Raw genomic sequence first — 21,135 nt, forward strand, 5'->3', positions numbered from 1 at the left:
TTGGTCATATACGTATTATCTATGTTTAATGAAAACAAAAAGCTAAAAAACAATATATTGGTTAACAGTCCGTTATTTGGTTTTCTTTATTGCTACGATATAATTACCAATACTTGGAACCTTATGATTCATCCAACCAGCTGCAGGCACATACATAGTACCCATAGTCTCGAGCACTTTATGAGACCCAGGCGCATTGTTTTCGAACCAATGTAGTATCTCAGATGAATTAACATACTTTTCTATATGATGTGTGCCCTTGGGTACTATGTTCAGTATATTTTCAGCCACGAATATAGTTGTAAACCATGACACAAAATCTCGGTTTATAGTACTTAGGAAAAGAATTCCGTTAGGTTTGAGTTTGTGCCATGCATGGCGTAACATTTCGCTTGGATTGTCTGTATGTTCCAAAATCTCGAACAATGTTACAAGTTCATATTTAGCATCCACATCCGCTAAGGGTTTTAATTCGTAAACAATTTTATCCTTAATCATGGGATCCCGGTCACGATGCTGCTTCGCCACAGTGATACACTCTGATGCTAGGTCAATACCATGCACACTTTGAATAAATGGTAATCTAGCCAATGATTCTGATAGGATTCCTCCACCACATCCCACATCTAACACATTGTATTTTCCTCTATTCAGCTGAACTCGCACCTCATTTTCCAACGCCTTCCTAGCTTGTTCACCCACATCGTGGGGTAAATGGTCCTTGAAGTTAAAACCAGGAACTACAATCCGTGAATTTGAAATCTTAACTTCATTTGAAAGGATTTTCCTCATAAATTCTAGCCTAGATAAATTCATCTTATGTAATATTCGCTGAGATCCTGACGTATCCCACCAAGTTGGTGCTAGTTTCTTGAAATGTGCAATTTCTTCCTCCGATGTTGAGGTGCCATCGTAAGAAGAAGAACTCTTAATTCTCACACCCTTCATTTTAGCTATTTCAACAGATTTGCCCAGCAATCCTGAACTGACATTTTTCAACCTTGGTAGTTTCTTTTGCATCATCTTACGACTGGGAATGGCCCTTTATACAGTTGGGTTGTGTACAGAATGCACCGTCACTTCAAAAGTGTCTAAAATTTTAAACAAAGCGAAATAAAACAGAATGCAGCTGGCATCGTTATCATGTACAAAACAGTTTAAGGAACGCAAGGAAACATGAGTATAGAAGATGGTGACAGTGAATTCTTGGTAACATCAAGGGCTCGTAGAGCCAATGCTGGGAATTTGATGGCAAAATTGCTACAACAAGAGCATCAGAAAGAATCGGAACTTGTTGGGGCGGAGGAGGACGATATTAATCTATTATTCCAAGAAGATGAGGATGATGGTGAGTTTGTGATAGGTGAGCTAAAGCAAGGCTTGGCTGATGATATTTTTAGTGATTCAGATAGTGGATCGAGTGATAATGGAGGTTCAATGGATGAGGAGAAAGAATTAGAGAAGCAAGAGAGAAAGAGGCGAAAATTGAACAACAAGAGGAAGCTTCAAATCCTCAAGGGCGCTAAGAAGCTGAATGTGGAGACTGCTAAGAGGTACAAACCTTCATATGAGCAGCCTAAGGCTAAATCTTTGTTAATCGAAACCAGGAGAACATCAAAAAGAACGTCTGTAGTTCGCAACAAGATGGAAGTATATGAGAAGTTAACGCAGGCAGAGGTAAAGAAAAAGGAAATCCAAGAACGGATTAGAAAGCAAAAGGAGGATCAGTTGGTTCAAGAGTTGACCCAGGAGGATAGGCTACGTGCAGCTGAAGAAACTGAGCGTATTAACTTGTTGTCATTAAATAAATATAAGGAACAGGAAATAAGCAAGAAGCAGAGTAGATTGGCGATGCAACAGCGGAAGAAAATGAAATTTAATCTGGGTGAACCTATATTAACTTGGTTAAGTGCAGAATGGGAGGTGACTCCTTCGATGGAGGTTCATGACCGTAATTATTGGGAACAATTCTTAACCAAAAGACAAAAGAAGAAGAGAAAATATTTTAGGAAAAGGAAAGAAGAACCAGATAACAATAATGAAGAAGTCAAGGAAAATAAAAATTCTTCCAAGCAGGGTACGCCAGTTATCACTGAAAGTTTTAGTGATGCCCCAGCCACACCAAAAATCGATTCAGAGACTGAACGTACAGAAGCCAAATCAAAAATACAGAAACTAGAAGGGACACCAACCGCATCTAGTGATGCTACTACCAAAAGCATAAACATACTTGTCACAAAAGTTGGGGAAATTGCTGATGGAATGGATCAAAGTTCTAAGAAAGTGAACAATGAGGATAACGAAGCAGCTAACACTAGTTATCAACCACTCTTTGAACATTCAACCGAAAGGCGTATTTCTTTTCTGGAAAAGGAGGAAGCTGCAGTTATTGATAAAAATGAACCAACATCAAATATCAATTCAACTATGGCTACCTCGAATGATTCTGGAAATCTGATTAATAATTTGGCATCTGAATCTATTAAAAATAAGGATGACGATGAAGCTAATGAATCTGAAGGTAAATCTCAGAGCGATTTACCTTCTAACCACCACATTGAAGTATTAGAAGAATCACTGGTATATGAAGGTCCATCCCAATTGGTCGGAAAAAACCATATGCTCTTTAGTATTTTCCCAGATGAGCCATACAATAATTCCAGTCTCAATGAGCTTAGAGAAGTTTTGTTTGGAGGTCAATGGGCCAGGCCATATAACGCCAGAGCTTACAATGTTGAACCAATGACAAAGATATCATGGGAAACAGATCCATGTATGGAAGAAAAATCAATGTTAATACCCGATCTAACCATAATAGACAAGTTCCCCTCCTTTGGAGAGTACGAGAAGAAACTGTCTCAAAATGTTACCATTGAAGATAATAAGGAATTTAAGGTTGACATTCAAACCGAAGCTCCAACAGGTGTCTTTTTACCAAATGGTGTAAAGAGGAAGTGTTTAATCTCAAATAAAAGCTCTCAATATTTTGACCCAAAAAATGGAGTTCCGTATGCAGATGTTGAGGCAATTAAGACGATCCAAGATTTACAAGATGCTATCGGAGATGGTACGAGGGAAGAACCAGAGCCCAAATATCGCTGGTTTGGATTTGGGCGTGGAGGTATTTTCCTGGATGTTCAACAAAGACCAGCAGCGGGTGTTCCAGAGAGTTTCTATTAATTAAAATAAATTAAGTATCTGTATGATTACCTATTTAATGATATTTCTAGTAAATGTAACGAAGAACCGAGAGATACTAGAGTATGATCTTGTATGGTTGCTACGGAGGTTGTACTTCTTTCTTAATTGATTGTAAATTTGTAAACCATCATGATTTGTTACTTTATATGGTCTATTCAAGTCCCTATTATAATAAGCCCAAAAATCTTTGTTTCTTAGAGTATCATAAGGGGATTTATTGGGTAAATTTTTGATCTTTGGATGATTCACATTGACCAGATACAATAGGTTACGGCATCTTGTCATGCCAACATATAAACTATTGTTATCAATTGGAAAATTAAGTTGAGACCTCCCCATCAAAAAAACTATTGGAAATTCCAACCCTTTGGATGAATGAATAGTTGATAACCTTATACATTGGGATGTGTTATTCTCTGGATTAGTAAACAGCCTGCGATGTACGGCCAAAGTTTGTTCGGAATAAGTTTTTAAAATCCATTCTGCAAGGGAGACTTCAGATGGTTTGTTCAGCGAACATGACTTAACGACTTTATAGAATTCCACAAGGTTTGAGTTTAGCTCTTCTAAATCCTGGTTAGCACTTGGCTGCAACATTTGAATTTCTAATTTTATTCCAACTTCGATTAAATTATTTATCAACTCCTTCGGCGCATCTAACTTCTGCAATGCAATATTGTCTATTAACGGCTCTATAGTATCCACGTATGCTTCAACTTTGTTCTTACTGGATAAGCCGTGCTTCCAATTATATCGCAATGAGTTAGTTATGTAATTCCACAACGACAAACCTTGTTTGTTTGCAGCGTCATAAAGCGATTGTATTGTGGAATCTCCGATTCCTTTAAGTGCACTTAATGTTAGAATCACACTGAAGTCACTTTTTTTAGTTGATTGAACGCCTGAATCTTCAGGAAGTAATGCTTCCTCACGTACTAAAGTTGCAACTTTTAATAAATCGATCAAAAATCCCAAACGAACATCAGACATCCAATCTGGTTGTGAAGTTAATTTCTCTATTGGTATCCCATAGCTTGATAAATGGGTCGCAATTTCACTCATCTGGATATTTGTCCTAGTCAAAATTGCAATGTCAGACAGCTTTACGGAACTGGATACCAGTAGGCATATTTGATCAGTTAAAAACTCTAGTTCTTCAATAGTGTCAATAGTATTAAGTACACATGGAAGAACATTGGATGGCGGTTTAATAAATCTTTTAAGCTCTTTTGAATCTTCGATAAGTGATTTTTTTGGGTTATTAGTTAATTTATTTGCTGTCTTGGTAATCTCAGGAGTGCAACGGAAGTTATCGAATAAGTTTAGAACCACTGATTTGTTCTTCGATCTAATTGAAGCTAACTCCTTCATAACAATTGAATTGTTTCCTAAAAAGCCATAAATGCTTTGATCTTCATCCCCAAACATGACAAGTTGTTTGTTCAGCGCGATTTTCTTCAACAATGGAGCTAGTACAGGGAAGAGATCTTGATATTCATCCACGAATATCACTTTAAATTTATAAAGCACATCATTAGTAAATCCAGTGCAGTTCTCCTCCATAGCTGTATCTAGATTTGAACTAGCTAATAACAACAAGTCATCATTAGTGATTATATTTGAGCCCTTCATGAAAGTGAGCAATTTTTCTGCAATTGGATCTCCTTCTTTTCTGATATTCCCAATCTGATATTCCCTTATGAAACGTGCAAACACCTTTGGTGTACGAGTTAAACTCAGCTTTCTAGTCTTCCAAAAGTCATTCGGTAGCAATTTCATAAGCCCTCGCCAACCATTGTCTTCAATAACACTAACTAACCCAACCCGTTCGCTCACAATTTTATTAGCCAGGGAATGAAATGTGTGAATCCCAAGCTGATCAATTATTGCAACCAATTCTTCATCCGTCCAATGTCCATCAGAATTAAGTTTTCTAAAAGTTTCTGATATTTTAAGAACAATATTATCAACCGCTTTATTCGTCAATGAAAGAATTAAGATTTCATCTGGTTTGACTGTGTCATGTCTAATTAGGTCATAAACTCGATTTAGAAGCGTGAAGGTTTTTCCTGAGCCTGGACCAGCTACAACTTTTAAGGTCGAATTAGGTTGATATGGATAACTTATGACTCTTTGTTGTGATTGTGTCGGTGTGCTCATTTATCGCTGTTGGTCAGCATAGGTCTGTGCATAGACTTGAAGTTGATTAATTTTCATTCTGCCTCTACGCGAATTTCCAAGAGACAACCGTGGGATAATTCTAAAGGCGCTATTTAGCTAAATGGCTATTAATTTTGGCTATTTAGTTCTACTAAATGGTTTAATCGATTCCTAGTATCAATTAAAATTAATGGTTGTGTACCTTCTTGATTCATAACTCCTGCTTTTTGCTGTAAAGCATTGAGCAAATACATGTAGTTAAGGACCAAAAACTTTTCCGGTTGCCTGGTCTTCTTACTGCATTTTTGCAATATAACCTCAAATTCATTACGAATACGAGTAATTGAGTTATAAAGGGGTTCTGATTTTTCATCAATTAGTTGGTGGTATGATGTTGATAATATCAAAACGCTAGTGAGAAATTTCGAAAATTGAACAGTTAATTCATGAGGGGTCACCAATGGGTCTTTATCCGCACCTGCAAATTGTGCAGTGGTGACCGTAATTTTAACCTGGCGCAGATTATCACATTGAAAATCTACTAGTCGCTGGAATTTTGGCCAGAGTAAAATCAATTGACCATTTAAATAGTCATCTATGACCGGTATTTTCCTCTTTTGAGCCTCGTATTGAAGGTGATGTGTAAGACAAATGCAAATTAAAATACCGAAGAGATCATATGTGGATCCGATCAATTGTTCAGTGTAATGCATTGCCTTTTCAAAGGTAGGCTTAAATATTTGTTCTAGAAGACCACGAAGTTCCTGACAATTTTTACCTTCCAATTTAAAGAACTCATTCAAAAACGTAAATTCTGCTGTGCAGTTATCCAAGATTGCAAGGTTTAGGTTCTTGAACCCGATTTCCAAGTAGTTTTGCATGTGATTGTTCTCTGCTATTTGAGAAACCATTACAGTTTTATCCTCCTGCCGCAAAATTGATATCCTCCTATCGACCTGGAAATATTGGTTTACGGCATCATCCATATTAAACGAAGTATTTAAGCCAGGAAACAACGAGCGACCAAGTAGGTATGTCCCAGACGAACTTAAACTGGTATTAGAAAGCCCCTGTCCCAAAGCATAATGGTCCGTAACATTTACAAACTGCAGAATGGTGATCGAGCGAATATACCGTGCAAAAAACTCTCTATAATACCACCTTATGGTGTAAGTATATGCTTGTCTTAATTCTAGAGCCAATGAGAGATTATTTTGGGATATAAATTGAAATATTTCTCGGACATCGAGCAATTCTTTTTGAATTTGCTGCGATGGAACGGGTTCTGTGCTTCTCAACCTTTTAATACGCATCACAATGAACTTTTTGCTTCTTGCAATACCAAAGCTCTTCAACGTTTGAAGTATTCGGCATAATTCTATAAAATCCTTTGGGGTTTCCTTCCCTTTATACTGATCATAAATAGCTTGCTTGTCATTCAAGTAAGAGATGCACTCGATAAATGACGAGTCTAGCTTTCCATTAATCACTTGCTTGACAATCTCAGGAGAAATGACTAAATCATTCACCAGTGGACTGATCTTAGCCAGCTTATTAGAGTTTTCTTGCAATAATTGGTTAAGCTCCGTAGACTTTCCCTTAATAAAGTTTAAATCCTTAGTTAACACCTCTAACCTCAGATGAAAAGTATCCAAATATTTCTGTAAAGGTGGAATAACATCACGCAGTGTTCCGTCTAAAACCTTTTGCCTCGAATCTAGAGATTCCAATTCTTCAAGCATTTCAGAGTTGACCAAAAACTCTTTATAATTTTGTGCGTGGGTAACGAAAGATCCCAATGGATCTGGATCTGCATTTGAACTTTCGGGAAGCTCATCTAGATTCAACGCTTTTGCCAGAGCATCCATACTGGATGAATTCATCGTTCAACACCTCTTTGAATTGCGTCTAAATGTGTTGGGATTTAACTTCGTTCATGCATTTTGTCGAAGTTAATAATGTAGCTTTTTCATAATGTAATTAATCTGCGGATATTCGGCGGAATAATAATAACGCTGTTAACTACATTATGAAAGGGACGTATTATAACAGGAAAACACATTAGATTATTTATATTGAATACTGATAACTAATTACTGCTATAAAGTAAACTGTCTTTTGTTAGGAACGTTTGTAAGGGTTTATACTATCTCAATCTATGGACTTTAGCCAATGTTGCACTGAGTTGTAAATACGTGCCCACACCTTCTAGTATTCTCATATGGGTAAAGCCAATTTCCTTAATTATTTCTAATCTGATATGTTCTTTTATTTCAGCTAGGTTCTTCATAACACGAAAACAGGTGGTGATTATATCAACTGCGGAATAACCTTTGTTCCATAGGTCCTTTAGATAGGTTAAGGATTCATCCAGAGAATTAGCTAATAACATCTTTTTCACAACCAAAGGGTGTGGGGAATCTACAATCTTAAAGACATTATCACCATTTACCAAGCCGAATCCTGCCACTGTGCTTTGTAGATTATTGATTGCTTGTCTCATATCGCCCTCTGCGGTGAATATAATGGCTTCTAGGCCATCATTGGTGTACTTTACGTCTTCCAATTTTATGATTTCTAACAGTCTTTTCAACACTTGTTCATCTGAAAGCTTGGAATAACGTAATATAGCACATCTGGATTGCAGAGGCTCTATAATCTTATTTGATTGGTTACAGGCAAATGCAAATCTGGTGCTACTGGAGTAAATTTCCATTGTACGTCTTAAAGCCTGTTGAGCACCACTTGTCATCGAGTCTGCCTCATCAAGAATAATTATCTTATGTTTTCCAGGTGGTAAAGTACATTTCTTTTGAGCAAACTGCTTTATTTGATTTCTAACGACATCGATACCTCTATCGTCAGAAGCATTCAATTCCAATACAGCTTGTGAGTATGAGTCGCCCAAAAGTTCATGCGCTATACAATGTATGGATGTAGTCTTCCCAATACCTGGCAAACCAGATATAATCATATGAGGCATATTACCATCGTATGCAATCTGCTGTAAACGCTCCACGATCTCCTCATTACCAACAATATCTTTAAGAAGTTGAGGTCTGTACTTTTCAACCCATGGCAATTCCAGTTTAGCAGCTAAAGACATATTTAAAACCACTAGATCAATATCAAAAGCTCAAATTGCCTTCAATTCCAACTGAGAGGCAACACTTTTTCTGGATGGCTATCTTTCCTTCCAATGCTACAAATTCAAACGATCAAATTTGAACTACTAATCGGTTTTTACGCGACCTGGAAAAGCCACACACATTCAATCCTGTCATAGGGTATACATGAACACAACAGTTAGATGGCCTGATTGTTCCAAGAACTATGTAAACCACTAGCAAGGACCCGCTTATGCAATGTATATTTGAAGGCTAGCCATCACGTGCTTGCGTTGTGTCTGGGTTAAAATGCAACTGTCAAATATTAGAAAATTTTAGAGATTTCAAGAGATAAAACATGCTGGAGAAGAGATGAGGAATCATTACGAATGGTAGAAATCCTCTGGATACGTCGACGTCCTCATAATCAAGGCAATTATATTTATTCTGATGGAAGCTAAAACAGATTCTAGAGGAGACTCGGGTGAGATTCTCCGCCAACCTGCATTGCCTCCAATTCCAGAAGGAATGTCAAAGTCCCAGTGGAAGAAAATCTGTAAGAAACAACGGTTCTTGGATAATAAAGAAAAGTATGCACAAATACGTAAAGAAAAGAAGCAAAGAGCTAAGGAGAACCGCAAGGCCAGACTATCACACCACCTGAAAAATGGCGAAGATGTCCCTGAGGAATTGAAGAGTCCGCCCAGGGTTAATACTAATCAGGTCTATTCCGGGGTACAAATTATCATTGACTGCAGTTTCGATGATCTGATGAATGACAAAGAAATTATTAGTATGTCCACACAGATTACTAGGGCATATTCTAGTAACAGGAGACAGAATCATTTTGCTAAAATTAAAGTCACCTCTTTCAACAAAAGATTGAAGGAGAGATTTGATGTTGGTTTGAAAGATTGCAACTATCAGTCGTGGAAAAACTTTGAATTTGTTGCTGAAGAAGAATTGCCCAACGAAAATGTGGTATATCTGACTGCGGATACGGATGAAAAACTGGAGACCTTGGAACCCGGTACTGTCTACATTATAGGTGGTATTGTAGACAAAAACAGATATAAAGGTCTATGCTATAATAAAGCTGAGAAGCTGGGAATTCCCACAAAACGATTGCCTATAGATGAATACATCAAACTCAGCGGTCGAAAAGTATTGACTACGACACACGTGATACAATTGATGCTGAAATACTTCGACAATCACAATTGGAAAGAAGCATTCGAATCTGTGTTGCCTCAAAGGAAATTAAATGGAATTGAAAGCGCTAAACCAAGCAAGTCGAGCGTACAGGGTGTTTGCACGGATAAAGATAACGAAAAACAAGAAAATAGCTCTGCACAACTTGATACTGATGATGAATTAAGCGAGAAACTACTTTGAGTGGGACATAAATCATATCACTAGATATACAAAAAGTTCTACTGAATATGTCCGGTAATATATAGTATCCTTACCATTAGCAGAACACCGAAATGAAACAAAAACTTCTAGAAAGGCCCAATTTGTATACTCATATCTAGATATCATAACAATACCCTCGCGAGGAACTGTGTATAATTAAGTCATCTTTATCGCCATCTTCACTATTTCTTTTTCCTTTTTCAAAAATTTTCAAAAATTTGCACTGGAATATATTTGGCTAGTCATGATTTAACAAAAGCTTATAGTTATAAATAGTCCTAACCATTGAGCTTATAAAGGCCGCTAAGTTGAACTTTTGGTCATCCGCATCATTTTGTACAGGTTAAATTTTACGGTTATAGAACAAGTAATAAAGATATCCTTGTTACTATGCGGCTGCCACCTATCGTTTTGAATTCACAGACAATATCTGGGATTACTGGTTCTATATCTATTGCTTGTTGGGTTGTCGTATTCGTACCGCAGATTTACGAGAATTTTCGTCGCAAGTCTGCAGATGGGCTGTCCTTACTATTTGTTATTTTATGGTTGGCGGGGGATATATTTAATTTGCTAGGTGCCGTTTTGCAGCATTTATTACCGACTATGATTGTTTTAGCGACATACTATACACTTGCAGATATAGTACTTTTGGTGCAATGTTTTGTGTATGAAAAGAAGGGCGATGTGGATCCAGTGCATTTATCTCCGGCAAATCCAATGAATGAGAATGTATTACAAGATGTTTTCAATGAACGCCAATCTTTATTGACAGAAAATGGTTTACCAAGAAGCAGACAGTCTATTGAATTATCAACCCGTGAACAGATTACCGATCTTTTGAAATCGCCGGTTCCATCAATAACAGAAGTTAGCAAAGATAAAAGAATAAGAAAGGATATCCTTAAAGTCCTACTTGTTCTGAGTGTTGTTTTGTCCGGAGTGTTGTGGTGGTACATTTCATATGCGATACACTATGGGTCGCCAGCTTCACGTCCTAATTTGTCCATCAATTTGGTTGGGCAAGCCTTTGGATACCTCTCTGCTGCTTTATATTTGAGCTCCCGTGTGCCCCAGGTCTTACTAAACTTTAAAAGAAAGTCTTGTGAGGGAATTTCCTTTCTATTTTTTCTATTTGCATGTTTAGGTAATATCACTTATATCATATCTGTTCTCAGCATTTCTATTAAGGCACGGTATTTGCTGGTAAATGCTTCTTGGCTAATTGGAAGTAGTGGTACACTTCTACTGGATTTCCTCATATTTGTTCAATTTTTCGTTTACCGTAATAGTCCAATTGATGGCGACTCGGCATTGATGCAAAGCTCGGCCTAGTTAGAGGAGGCATACTATAATTATAAAGCATTAAACAGAATTTTAAAAATTCTCGGATCAATCCGAATCCTGGAGTATTCTAAATTTTACTTTAAAATTCGATATTAATTTTAATATATGGTTCTTTTTCTGATACTGATGGATGCAAATTGGCTAGACTGGAACTAGATATCAACAAGAGAACTAAACTAATTACTTAATTTGTTTCAATTGCATATACTCTTTGCAGATCCACTAACTGCGCATATATGTTCAATTGGATGGTCACAAATCATAGGCGAATTATTTCAAATAAAATCTATTATTTAAGTAACTAACCTTAATATGTTAAAAAGAATTATTTTGCTGTCATTTCTAGCGACGCCAGTTTCCTCTGAGGACATTAAACGCATCTGACATTTCTGACATTTCAACACAAAAAACGAGAATACAAAAACATGGATAAAAAAGATAAACTAGCGTCACATTAAGCATATTACCAGGAGTATTAGATTAATTTTATTATAAGTGCCAACCCAAAGGTTTATTTCCATTTGATTTTGATTTTATCCACCAAGTGACACGAATCTGGACAATGTCGCTGTTGGAACAACCAAGGTCATTAGGCACAAAATTAAAAGATCCAACTTCACATCCCTTCAGTATTTCCAATTACACAGTTCATGATGATTCTGAAATAACAACGAGTGATGATGATGGGAGCTCTTATTCGTCAAGTAGCGATCGGTTAGACGAATTGGAACAGGCACCTGTGTTGACAATTCCCACCCCAGTGTCTGAAAAATCTGCGGCGACATGGTTTGCTGGTAGATCCAAATCATCAGGGGTTGTTGACGACATAAAGTCGTCGGATGCGCATCCGGTTGTACTAACTTCATTTAGAAAGAGTATTTCATCTTTCTTCAGGCGTGACAGTAATGTGAGTGCTAATAGTGATGTAGATGGTGATAGTGAAAGCAAAAGCACAAAAAGCATTGAAAACATGAAGAAGAAACATCCCCCAGAACTTAAATCGTGGACTAAATGGAGAGGCAAACATTTTCATCGTAAAGATGGTATAGTAACAGAACCAGAACCAGAGCTTGAGCGCGATCGTGAAATTAACGAATGGGAAAAAGAAACTTCCCTTGATACCACTGATATTGGTAAGATTGACGTTACAGGCAATGATGCAGATACTTATATGACTGATTATGAATTAAATGTAAAGAAGCATGAGGTAAATTATGCGAAATTAACTAGGATTGATATAAAGGACTTATATCCAGATGTGATCTCACTTGGACAAGATGCAGACGAAGAAGATGCATATCAGGATGATGATGATGATAGTGATGTTAGTTCCATAGAAGCACAGTCCAAGAAGTTGAAAGTCAAGTTTGTTGAAAAATTAATAATCCCTGATAAAAATCGCAATACAAATTCCAAAAAGTTATTTCCTGATATGACATATCAACCAATGCTAACTGAACAGATTACTATGCAACCATCGGATGAAGTAAGGGATATTGAAGCACCTCCGGATATCATTCAAAGAGTTGATAACTCTTATGTCCCCACAGCATGTTTGGAAGCGGCCAATAAAGGGGATTCAAGTACGCTATCAAATGATGAGCCCTACGATTCTATGATATACAACTTTATTTATGAAAGTCCTAACGCTAAGAATAAATCGATTGATCTCTGGCAGGTAGATCACCATTCTGTTACTTTTGGAAAATTCAGCGAGATAATACAAATACTAAATGGAGATACTTCAAGGATCAGATTCAGAGATTCTTTGGTTGAGATTCTAGATTATACATTGTCTTTAACTGCTCAAAAGGCAGAACTATTAAAAAAGTTGGAAACAACTATCAACTGCTTAGAAGACAAAAATGCTCATGATGCTATATCTAAAAACGCTTTAGAAAGAGAAGTTGCCCAATTACATGAAAATATTAACGAGGTTCACCATGAATTAGAATCAAAGAAAGAGGAATTACTCAAATTATCTGAGCAGTTTTCCAACGAGAAACTTAAAGCAGATCTGTACAAAAGAGAACTAGGCGAAGTAACAAACAAATTACACGAAAAGGAACAAGAATTGTCTCTACTGCAAGACGAGTGGTCTGTAGAACGACAACAATTAGTAAAGGATCAAATACAGGCGAATCAAAGTTTTAATGCGTGGCAACAGAAATGTGAGGAAGTAAAAAAAGAATTTAATATGTTGAATGTTAAATGGAAAAATATCCAATTTGATTATTCAAGAATTGAAGCCGAAAAGAAGGCATTAGATGAAAAATTTCACTCTACTGTGGCATCACTAACAGAAAAGGAGTCCAGTGAAAGACAACTTGTAGATGAAAATCATCGATTAGAAGCTGCTGTTAAAACTAAAGTTGAACAGCTTGAAAGAACTGTTTCTGGTAACAAGCAGTTACAAGCGGACTGTAGAAGAGAAAGAAATAAATTAAACGATCTCAAAACAGATTATGCTAGTTTAAAGGAATATGTCAATCTTATCGAATGTTTCAAGAACCAATCGCTACATTTCGTATTGCAATTCATTGTCAATTTTAGGCAGGTCATTGACAACAAGGATTTCGCTGACGTTCAGCACCTCGTGGATAGGTTTAGTAAAACCAAGATGTGGACTCCAAAGTTCAGTAAATCAAATAATGAAAATAGTGCTGAAGAAGAACTACTGAAAAATATTGAAAACCAACAGCTTATTGCCAACATGTATCAAGAAACATTGAAAGGAATTTTATACATGGTGACAAATAAGTTCATTGAAGGTCAAAGAGCAAATAAGTTTTTAACACAACAACTAATTATTCTAAGAAAGGAACTTAGTGAAAAAGATGACTTTATCAAGAGGATTTTAGCTGATACCAACGAATTGACGAGCAAGTTGGATCAAAAGCGTGAACAAGTTCTGCTACTAGAGGAAACTCAAAAGCAAATTCAAACTAAGATTCATAGATTGGAAAGGAAATTAGGAAAAAACAGTAAATAGTGTGTATTTTCGAGTATTTTCGAGTATTTTCTTTTTAGGTATTCTCATAACAATTGTATTTTCAATGCTGTAATCTCCACCTTTTCCAATGATGTATCAATTTAATTTAATTTATCTTACTGTCACCTGAAGTGTCATTATGGCTATCGAATTTTTTTTTAGATCAGAGAGCTCAACTTTTTTTCTGTTTAAAAACACGTAAAAAAAAAGTTGTCGGATTTCCAACTTGAATAACTTGACGCGATAATAATAGATTATATAGTAGGATTATAAGGTCTTCACAGAGGGTGTATAGCTGTATTAATGTCTTCATCAAGGCCTGAATTGAAATTTACTGATGTCTCAGAGGAAAGAGGTTTTTACCGTCGATTTGCTAATTTGCCTCCTAAGCCATCGCAAACACTAAGAATAGTTGATAAGGGGGAATATTATACGGCTGTGGGCCAGGATGCTATATATGTTGCTGAGAACATATATCATACTAGTTCTGTTTTAAAAGATATGATAGCGGATGCTTCTGTCAGTAAGCAAATCAAAGAGCCTTTAAAATATGTAACCATGTCACCTCAAATTATTTCAGGGCTGCTGAAGACATGTTTGTTGGAGCAGGGTTTCAGGATAGAAATATATGACAAGAGTTGGAAACTTTTGAAAACCGCGTCCCCAGGAAATATTGAAGAAGTCGATGATCTTATGAATGTATCATTGGATTCTTCGGTAGTTCTGGCCAGTATAAAGCTAAGGTTGAATTCACAGGAAGGGCATTGTGTGTTAGGGGTTTCATTTTTGGACAGTAATTCTCACAAAGTGGGGTTACTTGATATTGTAGATAACGAAGTGTATTCTAATTTGGAGAGTTTTATAATTCAAGTGGGTGTAAAGGAGTGTCTATTACCTGATATGAGGAATAACGATTCCACAAAGGGCGAATTAAAGAAAATTACCGGTGTTATAGATCGTTGTGGATCTGTCGTAACTTTTGTTAAAATTTCGGAGTTCAATAGCAAGAATACGGAATCTGATTTGGCCAAGCTTTGTGGAGATGATTTGGTAACGTCTTTACCCAAGTTTTCAGAGTTGTCACTTAGTGCAACTGGCGCCTTGTTGAACTACATGCAGTTGACGAAGGATGTTTCTAATGAAGGAAAGTACGAATTGATAGAACACTCATTATCACAATTTATGAAGCTCGATGCCTCGGCAATTAAAGCCTTGAATATATTTGCAAACGGCTCCACTGCAAAACCGGGTTTAATGAATACCTCTACAAGTGGGGGGAAAATTACAAGTATTTTTCAATTACTGAACAAATGTAAGACTAATGCTGGTGTTAGACTCTTAAATGAATGGTTAAAGCAGCCTCTTTGCGACTTAGCTGAAATAGAAAAAAGGCATGACTTGGTTGACTATTTGATTGATCAATTGGAATTAAGATCCTTGTTACGTGATGATTATTTGCCGTTAGTACCCGATATGCGCCGTCTGACCAAAAAGCTAAGTAAAAACGGAACTTTGGAAGACGTTTTGAAAGTATACCAGTTTTCTCACAGGATCCCAGAAATTAATAGCGTGTTGAAAGAAAATTTAGATGACTTGCCGGAATCTTCTCGTATTAAAAAATTAGTTATGGATATCTGGTACCATCCTCTCGAAGAATCTGTTCATCCACTGTTCAAATTTCAGGAAATGATCGAAACAACAGTGGACTTGGAGACCTATGAGGAAAACAATGAATTCATGATTAAAGCAGAATTCAACGAAGAGTTAACTCAAACCAAGTCTCAGTTAGTCAGGTTGAAAGATGATATGAAAACCATACATTTGGATGCGGCAGATGATCTAGGTTTTGATCCTGATAAAAAATTAAAGCTTGAAAACCATCATGTGCATGGCTGGTGTATGCGGTTGACTCGTAATGATGCAAAGGCATTACGCCAACACAGGAAATACTTGGAACTTTCAACTGTGAAAGCAGGTATATATTTTAGCACCAAGGAGTTGAAGCAAATTTCAGAAGAAATTGCAACTTTACAAGAAGAATATGATCGCCAACAGTCAACTTTAGTAAAAGAAATAGTCAACATCACTATAACTTATGCCCCAGTTTTGGAAAAGTTATCAATAATATTGGCAACCTTAGATGTCCTGTGTTCCTTTGCTCACGTTGCCTCATATGCCCCGATTCCATATGTAAGACCTAAAATGTATCCTATGGATTCTGACCAAAGGAAGACTAAGCTAATTGAATCGCGCCATCCATTAGTTGAAGTTCAGGATGATGTAACTTTCATCGCCAATAATGTTATTTTGGAGCGGCAGGAGAGTGAATTTTTGATTATTACGGGACCAAATATGGGGGGGAAGTCAACCTACATAAGACAAGTTGGAGTCATCACATTAATGTCACAAATAGGTTGTTTTGTTCCTTGCGATAGCGCTGAGATAGCTGTATCTGATGCAATTTTATGTCGTGTTGGAGCGGGTGATTCTCAAGTTAAGGGAGTTTCTACTTTTATGGTGGAAATGTTAGAAACTGCATCGATATTAAAAAATGCCACTGAAAACTCTCTGATAATTATCGATGAATTAGGACGCGGTACAAGTACCTACGATGGATTTGGGCTTGCGTGGTCTATTTCAGAATATATTATCAAGGAAATAAAATGTTTTGCGTTATTTGCAACCCATTTCCATGAATTAACGTCATTGGCAGACGACTGTCCAACCGTGAAAAATATGAATGTCATTGCCCATATAGAGGACGGTACCCATATATCCGATGATATTACACTGTTGTACAAGGTTGAGCAAGGTATATCAGATCAGTCGTTTGGTATTCATGTCGCTGAAGTAGTTCAATTCCCTGACAAAATCTTGAAAATGGCTAAACGTAAAGCAACTGAATTGGACGAATTAAAGACGGATAGTGAAGAAATTAAAAAACTGAAATGTTCTCCTGAACAAATTGCCCAAGGCACTGAGGTTGTAAAACAGGTTCTTCAGGATTGGGTTTTAGAATTGCGGTCTGAAAACCTTGATAAACGTTTGGACAATGAAGATGTACAACGAGATTGCATTAGAAGGTTGCAGCAGCTGGTTACATCCTCAAAACAATTAAACTCAACCAACGCTGACTTCAAGAAGTGGCTTACCGAGTTGTTACTATGAATTAAAAATACTTATAAATTCATGAGTAGCCTTACTGTAACTAATTTTTTAATGTATATTCTGAAATTTACCCATCTGTAAATAATCCATAATTATGAACCTTATTGAAGTTGTTTAGAACGTATGTGTCCCTTCGAGAATCTCAGATATTCTATACTAATGGTATATTCCATTTATCATTAATTGTTACAAAGCTTTTACATCTTGATAATCGAAGTAATTGTAACTGTTAGAAATATTTTGTTATTTCTTTGTAGTCAACTCAAATAATAACTTTTCGTAGATTGCGTCAACCTGTTCAGCAGTTAAGCCTTTGGTTTCAGGGATCATGCAATAGAAAAATATCGTGGACGTCATTAAACAACCCGCAAATAGATATCCAAATTTAAATCCTATTGCAGCGATAACCGATGGAGTACATATGGCTATCACGAAGTTTACAATCCAGTTTACTGATGTGCATATTGCCATGGATATTGATTTTGTTCTGGTTGGAAACAATTCTGCAATGACCACAAAGGAAATCGGACCGGAGGTACATGCAAAGAACATGATAAAAGCACAGGTAAAAGCTACCATTATAGATCCAGTATTCACTCTTATTGAATCATCGTCTAAGAAGTGTGTTCCTATGCATGCGTATGTTAACATTGAAATGAACATGCCAACTGAACCAAGAATTAAACAGCACCTACGTCCCAATTTCTCAACAATATAGACACCACTAAAAGTTGATATAAAGTTAACACTGGATAGAATGATTGCTGTAACGTAGGAATCACCGACTCCAACTGAATCGAATAAAGTAGTACTATAGTACAAGAAATAATTAATACCAGACAATTGCTGAAAAGCCATAATCATGACGCCTATGAAAAGTCTTAATCCAAGCCTAGGTTTCCCAAACAAAAATTCCCAAGAACCATGACAACCTCTGCTTTCTTCTCTAATCATTGAAGAAGCTAAGAAAGATATTTGGTCTATAACGAACGGGTGATCTTTCGGTAACGAGTTCATGATGGCAAAGGATTCTTGAGCCTTCTCAATATTGCCCTTGGAAACATAAAATTGTGTCGATTCTGGCATTAAACTCAATCCCAAAAGCACGAAAACTGTCCATAAGATACCCAAATTAATTGGAATTTGCCAGCTGACGTTTGATAATGAGTCTTCAACGAGTTCCTTACACGCAAAATTAACTAAATTACCAATTAATATCCCCAACGTTATCATTAATTGGTATAACACCACCATTGAACCACGGATTTGTATTGGTGCAGATTCAGAAATAAACATTGGAACCAAAACAGTAGTCGTACCTACAGCAAAGCCGGTGACTATTCTTCCAATGAAAAACTGGTACCAGTTGGCATTGCTCAAGATTTGGATTAATAACCCCGCGATGTAAAATATTAGAGCAACAAATATCCCGAATCTGCGTCCCTTAATATCTCCTAATTTAGCCAAAGTTAAGCCACCCAAAGCACAACCAATATTAAAAATAGCTATTATCGCCCCTGATAGTTTTTCAGGGAATCCTTTTAAACCAGTTTCAGGATTAATCATAGTTCCAAAATGATTCTGAAACGAACTCATATTAGCAATTCCACCTATGGTTCCAACATCCCAACCAAGTATAAACCCTCCGAATGAAGATGCCAAGCAAAGTAGCACAGGCTTGAGTAAGCGCTTCCTTCTAGATGCTAACTCTGCCGGCGAAGGGGATTCGATCGTAGAAGCCATGAATTCATATATAGCATAGCCCTCCTTATCGGAGAGCTGTGTACTTGTGGAACTTATGTTTGTCATGAAGAGCAAGCAGGTATTATTCAGTTCATAATATATTTTTGTACATAAATATCTACCGAAAAACAACTGTGAAACTGCTTTTATATATATCTGCGAAGAATGATTAATTACCCTAATAAATCCTAAAATACAATAATGCTACATAATACAGATACACAACATTATGGTCCATAGAGTACTGTTTTGAAGCTCAATTCATTGCATACTCAAAATACCTATATTAAACCGCCGTTAACATTCAACTATCATGTTAGTTCATTTCTTTGTGGTCATATTGTTACCAGTGTCAGCGTATGTATACACATTTCGTCTGACATTAGATTTCCTTTAACGTCCAATTAATAGTCTGCACCAAAAAACAAAAAATGGACGAGACCGGAATCGAACCGATGACCTCTCCCATGCTAAGGGAGCGCGCTACCAACTACGCCACACGCCCAGTAACCAATACGAGGTTGTTTTAACTAAAGTATCCATATATGGAATAGTGAGCGTGTTGTGCCGTAAAATCTGTCGTAAAATCAAAAGAGAAGCTAGTAGACAGCGATAACCAAGCTAAGAAGCAGCGTATCAGAGCTGTCAGACGAATATGAGAAGGCTGGATACTATGGTGACGTCAACCAGGAGCCAGCATGCAGGTTAGGTGTCAACTAGTATCCTGTGCCAGCCAGCATGCTACAGGTTGCTTGCTGAGAGAAGAGCTCAGTTAAGACAGCAGAAACTGTAAGGAGACCCAAACTAGCTAGATTAGATTAGATACTAGGTCCAGCTGGATCCCCTGAGGGTAATTGACCAGGTTAGAGACTGTAGGACGGTAAATGATCATCAACCTAAGTATTAGCGGCACGTGACGAGATACTCCAGTCAGCACGTGACCTCAACTAGTGGCCTCGACATGCGAAACAGTACGGTGTATTATTATGAAGCAACGTAAACCCTCTTCCCTTCGGCCAGTGCTGCTAATACATTCCCTTATTACGTTATCTCTCCTGTCCAATAGGCTAGCTAACAGTAATATTAATAATCAGGGTAAGATGAGGTCATCCAAACTCCCGGATGCAATTGAAATGGAAATTCAAGTTTCCGAAAATATTTGCAGTGCCGCAAAGTATAAATACCCCCCCCCCCCCCCCCTCACGACTTCTGTTCCGGTGTATGGGAGGAGTATCAAGTAGGATTTATTCGAGGATGTACGCCACTACAATTGGATTGCGTCAAGCAGGGCTTGGTGGATTGAGATCAATGTCCGGGAATGCATTGTTTAGGAGATGCAAGGTTACTTTACCGGACTTGGATTGGGATTATGGGGCATTAGAACCACACATTTCCGGTAAGATCAATGAGTTGCACTATACAAAACACCACCAAACATACGCAACTGGGCTAAATACTGCTGTGGATCAGTTTAATGAGCTCTCTGTGAAGCTTGAATCTGATCCATCTGTAGCGAAACAACTAGCTGCGCTGCAGCAGAATATTAAGTTTCATGGAGGTGGGTACCAGAACCATTGTTTATTCTGGAAGAACTTGGCTCCATCATCCCAAGGAGGTGGGGAGCCACCTAGCGGCGCTTTAGCGAAACAAATCGAGAGTCAATTCGGATCTTTAGATAATCTAATCAGTTTGACGAATTCTAAATTGGCTGGTATCCAGGGCTCTGGCTGGGCGTTTTTGGTCAAGAACAAAGAAATTGGTGGCCAATTAGAGGTGGTACAGACTGCAAACCAGGATACCGTCTCGGGTCCACTTGTACCATTGTTGGCCATCGACGCTTGGGAGCACGCATATTACTTGCAATACCAGAACCGGAAAGTAGACTACTTTAAGGCCATCTGGAACGTTATCAACTGGAAAGAGGCTGCCAGAAGATTTGACGCTGCTTGAATGAGGTAACAAGTTGTACGCTTTTATCCCGGTCGGATATCCGTAGCTGGG

At 37.4% G+C, this 21,135-nt stretch overlaps 11 protein-coding genes and 1 non-coding gene across 12 annotated transcripts, besides 1 other annotated feature; 6 read left to right on the plus strand and 6 right to left on the minus strand.

Annotated features, from left to right (window-relative positions):
- Nucleotides 1-72: 72 nt before the first annotated feature.
- COQ3 (hexaprenyldihydroxybenzoate methyltransferase) lies at nt 73-1,020 on the minus strand (the record flags this gene model as incomplete). The annotated part of the gene is made up of 1 exon (XM_003645255.1): nt 73-1,020. The coding sequence occupies one exon, from the start codon at nt 1,018-1,020 to the stop codon at nt 73-75; it is 948 nt and encodes a 315-aa protein (XP_003645303.1).
- A 156-nt stretch (nt 1,021-1,176) lies between these two features.
- On the plus strand, nt 1,177-3,180 carry VPS72 (Vps72p; the record flags this gene model as incomplete). The annotated part of the gene is made up of 1 exon (XM_003645256.1): nt 1,177-3,180. One exon carries the CDS (start codon nt 1,177-1,179, stop codon nt 3,178-3,180), a length of 2,004 nt encoding a protein of 667 aa, XP_003645304.1.
- Nucleotides 3,181-3,210: 30 nt separating this feature from the next.
- Nucleotides 3,211-5,361, minus strand: HMI1 (ATP-dependent 3'-5' DNA helicase; the record flags this gene model as incomplete). The annotated part of the gene is made up of 1 exon (XM_003645257.1): nt 3,211-5,361. One exon carries the CDS (start codon nt 5,359-5,361, stop codon nt 3,211-3,213), a length of 2,151 nt encoding a protein of 716 aa, XP_003645305.1.
- A 128-nt stretch (nt 5,362-5,489) lies between these two features.
- On the minus strand, nt 5,490-7,244 carry VPS52 (Vps52p; the record flags this gene model as incomplete). The annotated part of the gene is made up of 1 exon (XM_003645258.1): nt 5,490-7,244. One exon carries the CDS (start codon nt 7,242-7,244, stop codon nt 5,490-5,492), a length of 1,755 nt encoding a protein of 584 aa, XP_003645306.1.
- Nucleotides 7,245-7,507: 263 nt separating this feature from the next.
- On the minus strand, nt 7,508-8,467 carry RFC4 (replication factor C subunit 4; the record flags this gene model as incomplete). The annotated part of the gene is made up of 1 exon (XM_003645259.1): nt 7,508-8,467. One exon carries the CDS (start codon nt 8,465-8,467, stop codon nt 7,508-7,510), a length of 960 nt encoding a protein of 319 aa, XP_003645307.1.
- Nucleotides 8,468-8,918: 451 nt separating this feature from the next.
- Nucleotides 8,919-9,863, plus strand: TRM10 (tRNA (guanine(9)-N(1))-methyltransferase; the record flags this gene model as incomplete). The annotated part of the gene is made up of 1 exon (XM_003645260.1): nt 8,919-9,863. The coding sequence occupies one exon, from the start codon at nt 8,919-8,921 to the stop codon at nt 9,861-9,863; it is 945 nt and encodes a 314-aa protein (XP_003645308.1).
- A 411-nt stretch (nt 9,864-10,274) lies between these two features.
- Nucleotides 10,275-11,219, plus strand: YPQ1 (cationic amino acid transporter; the record flags this gene model as incomplete). The annotated part of the gene is made up of 1 exon (XM_003645261.1): nt 10,275-11,219. One exon carries the CDS (start codon nt 10,275-10,277, stop codon nt 11,217-11,219), a length of 945 nt encoding a protein of 314 aa, XP_003645309.1.
- Nucleotides 11,220-11,793: 574 nt separating this feature from the next.
- Nucleotides 11,794-14,223, plus strand: SPO21 (Spo21p; the record flags this gene model as incomplete). The annotated part of the gene is made up of 1 exon (XM_003645262.1): nt 11,794-14,223. The coding sequence occupies one exon, from the start codon at nt 11,794-11,796 to the stop codon at nt 14,221-14,223; it is 2,430 nt and encodes an 809-aa protein (XP_003645310.1).
- A 303-nt stretch (nt 14,224-14,526) lies between these two features.
- Nucleotides 14,527-17,391, plus strand: MSH2 (mismatch repair ATPase MSH2; the record flags this gene model as incomplete). The annotated part of the gene is made up of 1 exon (XM_003645263.1): nt 14,527-17,391. One exon carries the CDS (start codon nt 14,527-14,529, stop codon nt 17,389-17,391), a length of 2,865 nt encoding a protein of 954 aa, XP_003645311.1.
- A 243-nt stretch (nt 17,392-17,634) lies between these two features.
- ITR2 (myo-inositol transporter ITR2) lies at nt 17,635-19,200 on the minus strand (the record flags this gene model as incomplete). Its single annotated transcript, XM_003645264.1, has 1 exon — nt 17,635-19,200. The coding sequence occupies one exon, from the start codon at nt 19,198-19,200 to the stop codon at nt 17,635-17,637; it is 1,566 nt and encodes a 521-aa protein (XP_003645312.1).
- A 366-nt stretch (nt 19,201-19,566) lies between these two features.
- On the minus strand, nt 19,567-19,639 carry Ecym_2798. Its single transcript has one exon. It is a non-coding gene; the product is annotated as a tRNA-Ala (tRNA).
- Nucleotides 19,640-19,898: 259 nt separating this feature from the next.
- Nucleotides 19,899-20,098: a sequence feature (soloLTR fragment).
- Nucleotides 20,099-20,256: 158 nt separating this feature from the next.
- SOD2 (superoxide dismutase SOD2) lies at nt 20,257-21,084 on the plus strand (the record flags this gene model as incomplete). The annotated part of the gene is made up of 1 exon (XM_003645265.1): nt 20,257-21,084. One exon carries the CDS (start codon nt 20,257-20,259, stop codon nt 21,082-21,084), a length of 828 nt encoding a protein of 275 aa, XP_003645313.1.
- Nucleotides 21,085-21,135: the final 51 nt, after the last annotated feature.

This window comes from Eremothecium cymbalariae, chromosome 2, assembly GCF_000235365.1.
Source record: "Eremothecium cymbalariae DBVPG#7215 chromosome 2, complete sequence".
NCBI classification, from domain to species: Eukaryota; Fungi; Ascomycota; class Saccharomycetes; order Saccharomycetales; family Saccharomycetaceae; genus Eremothecium; species Eremothecium cymbalariae.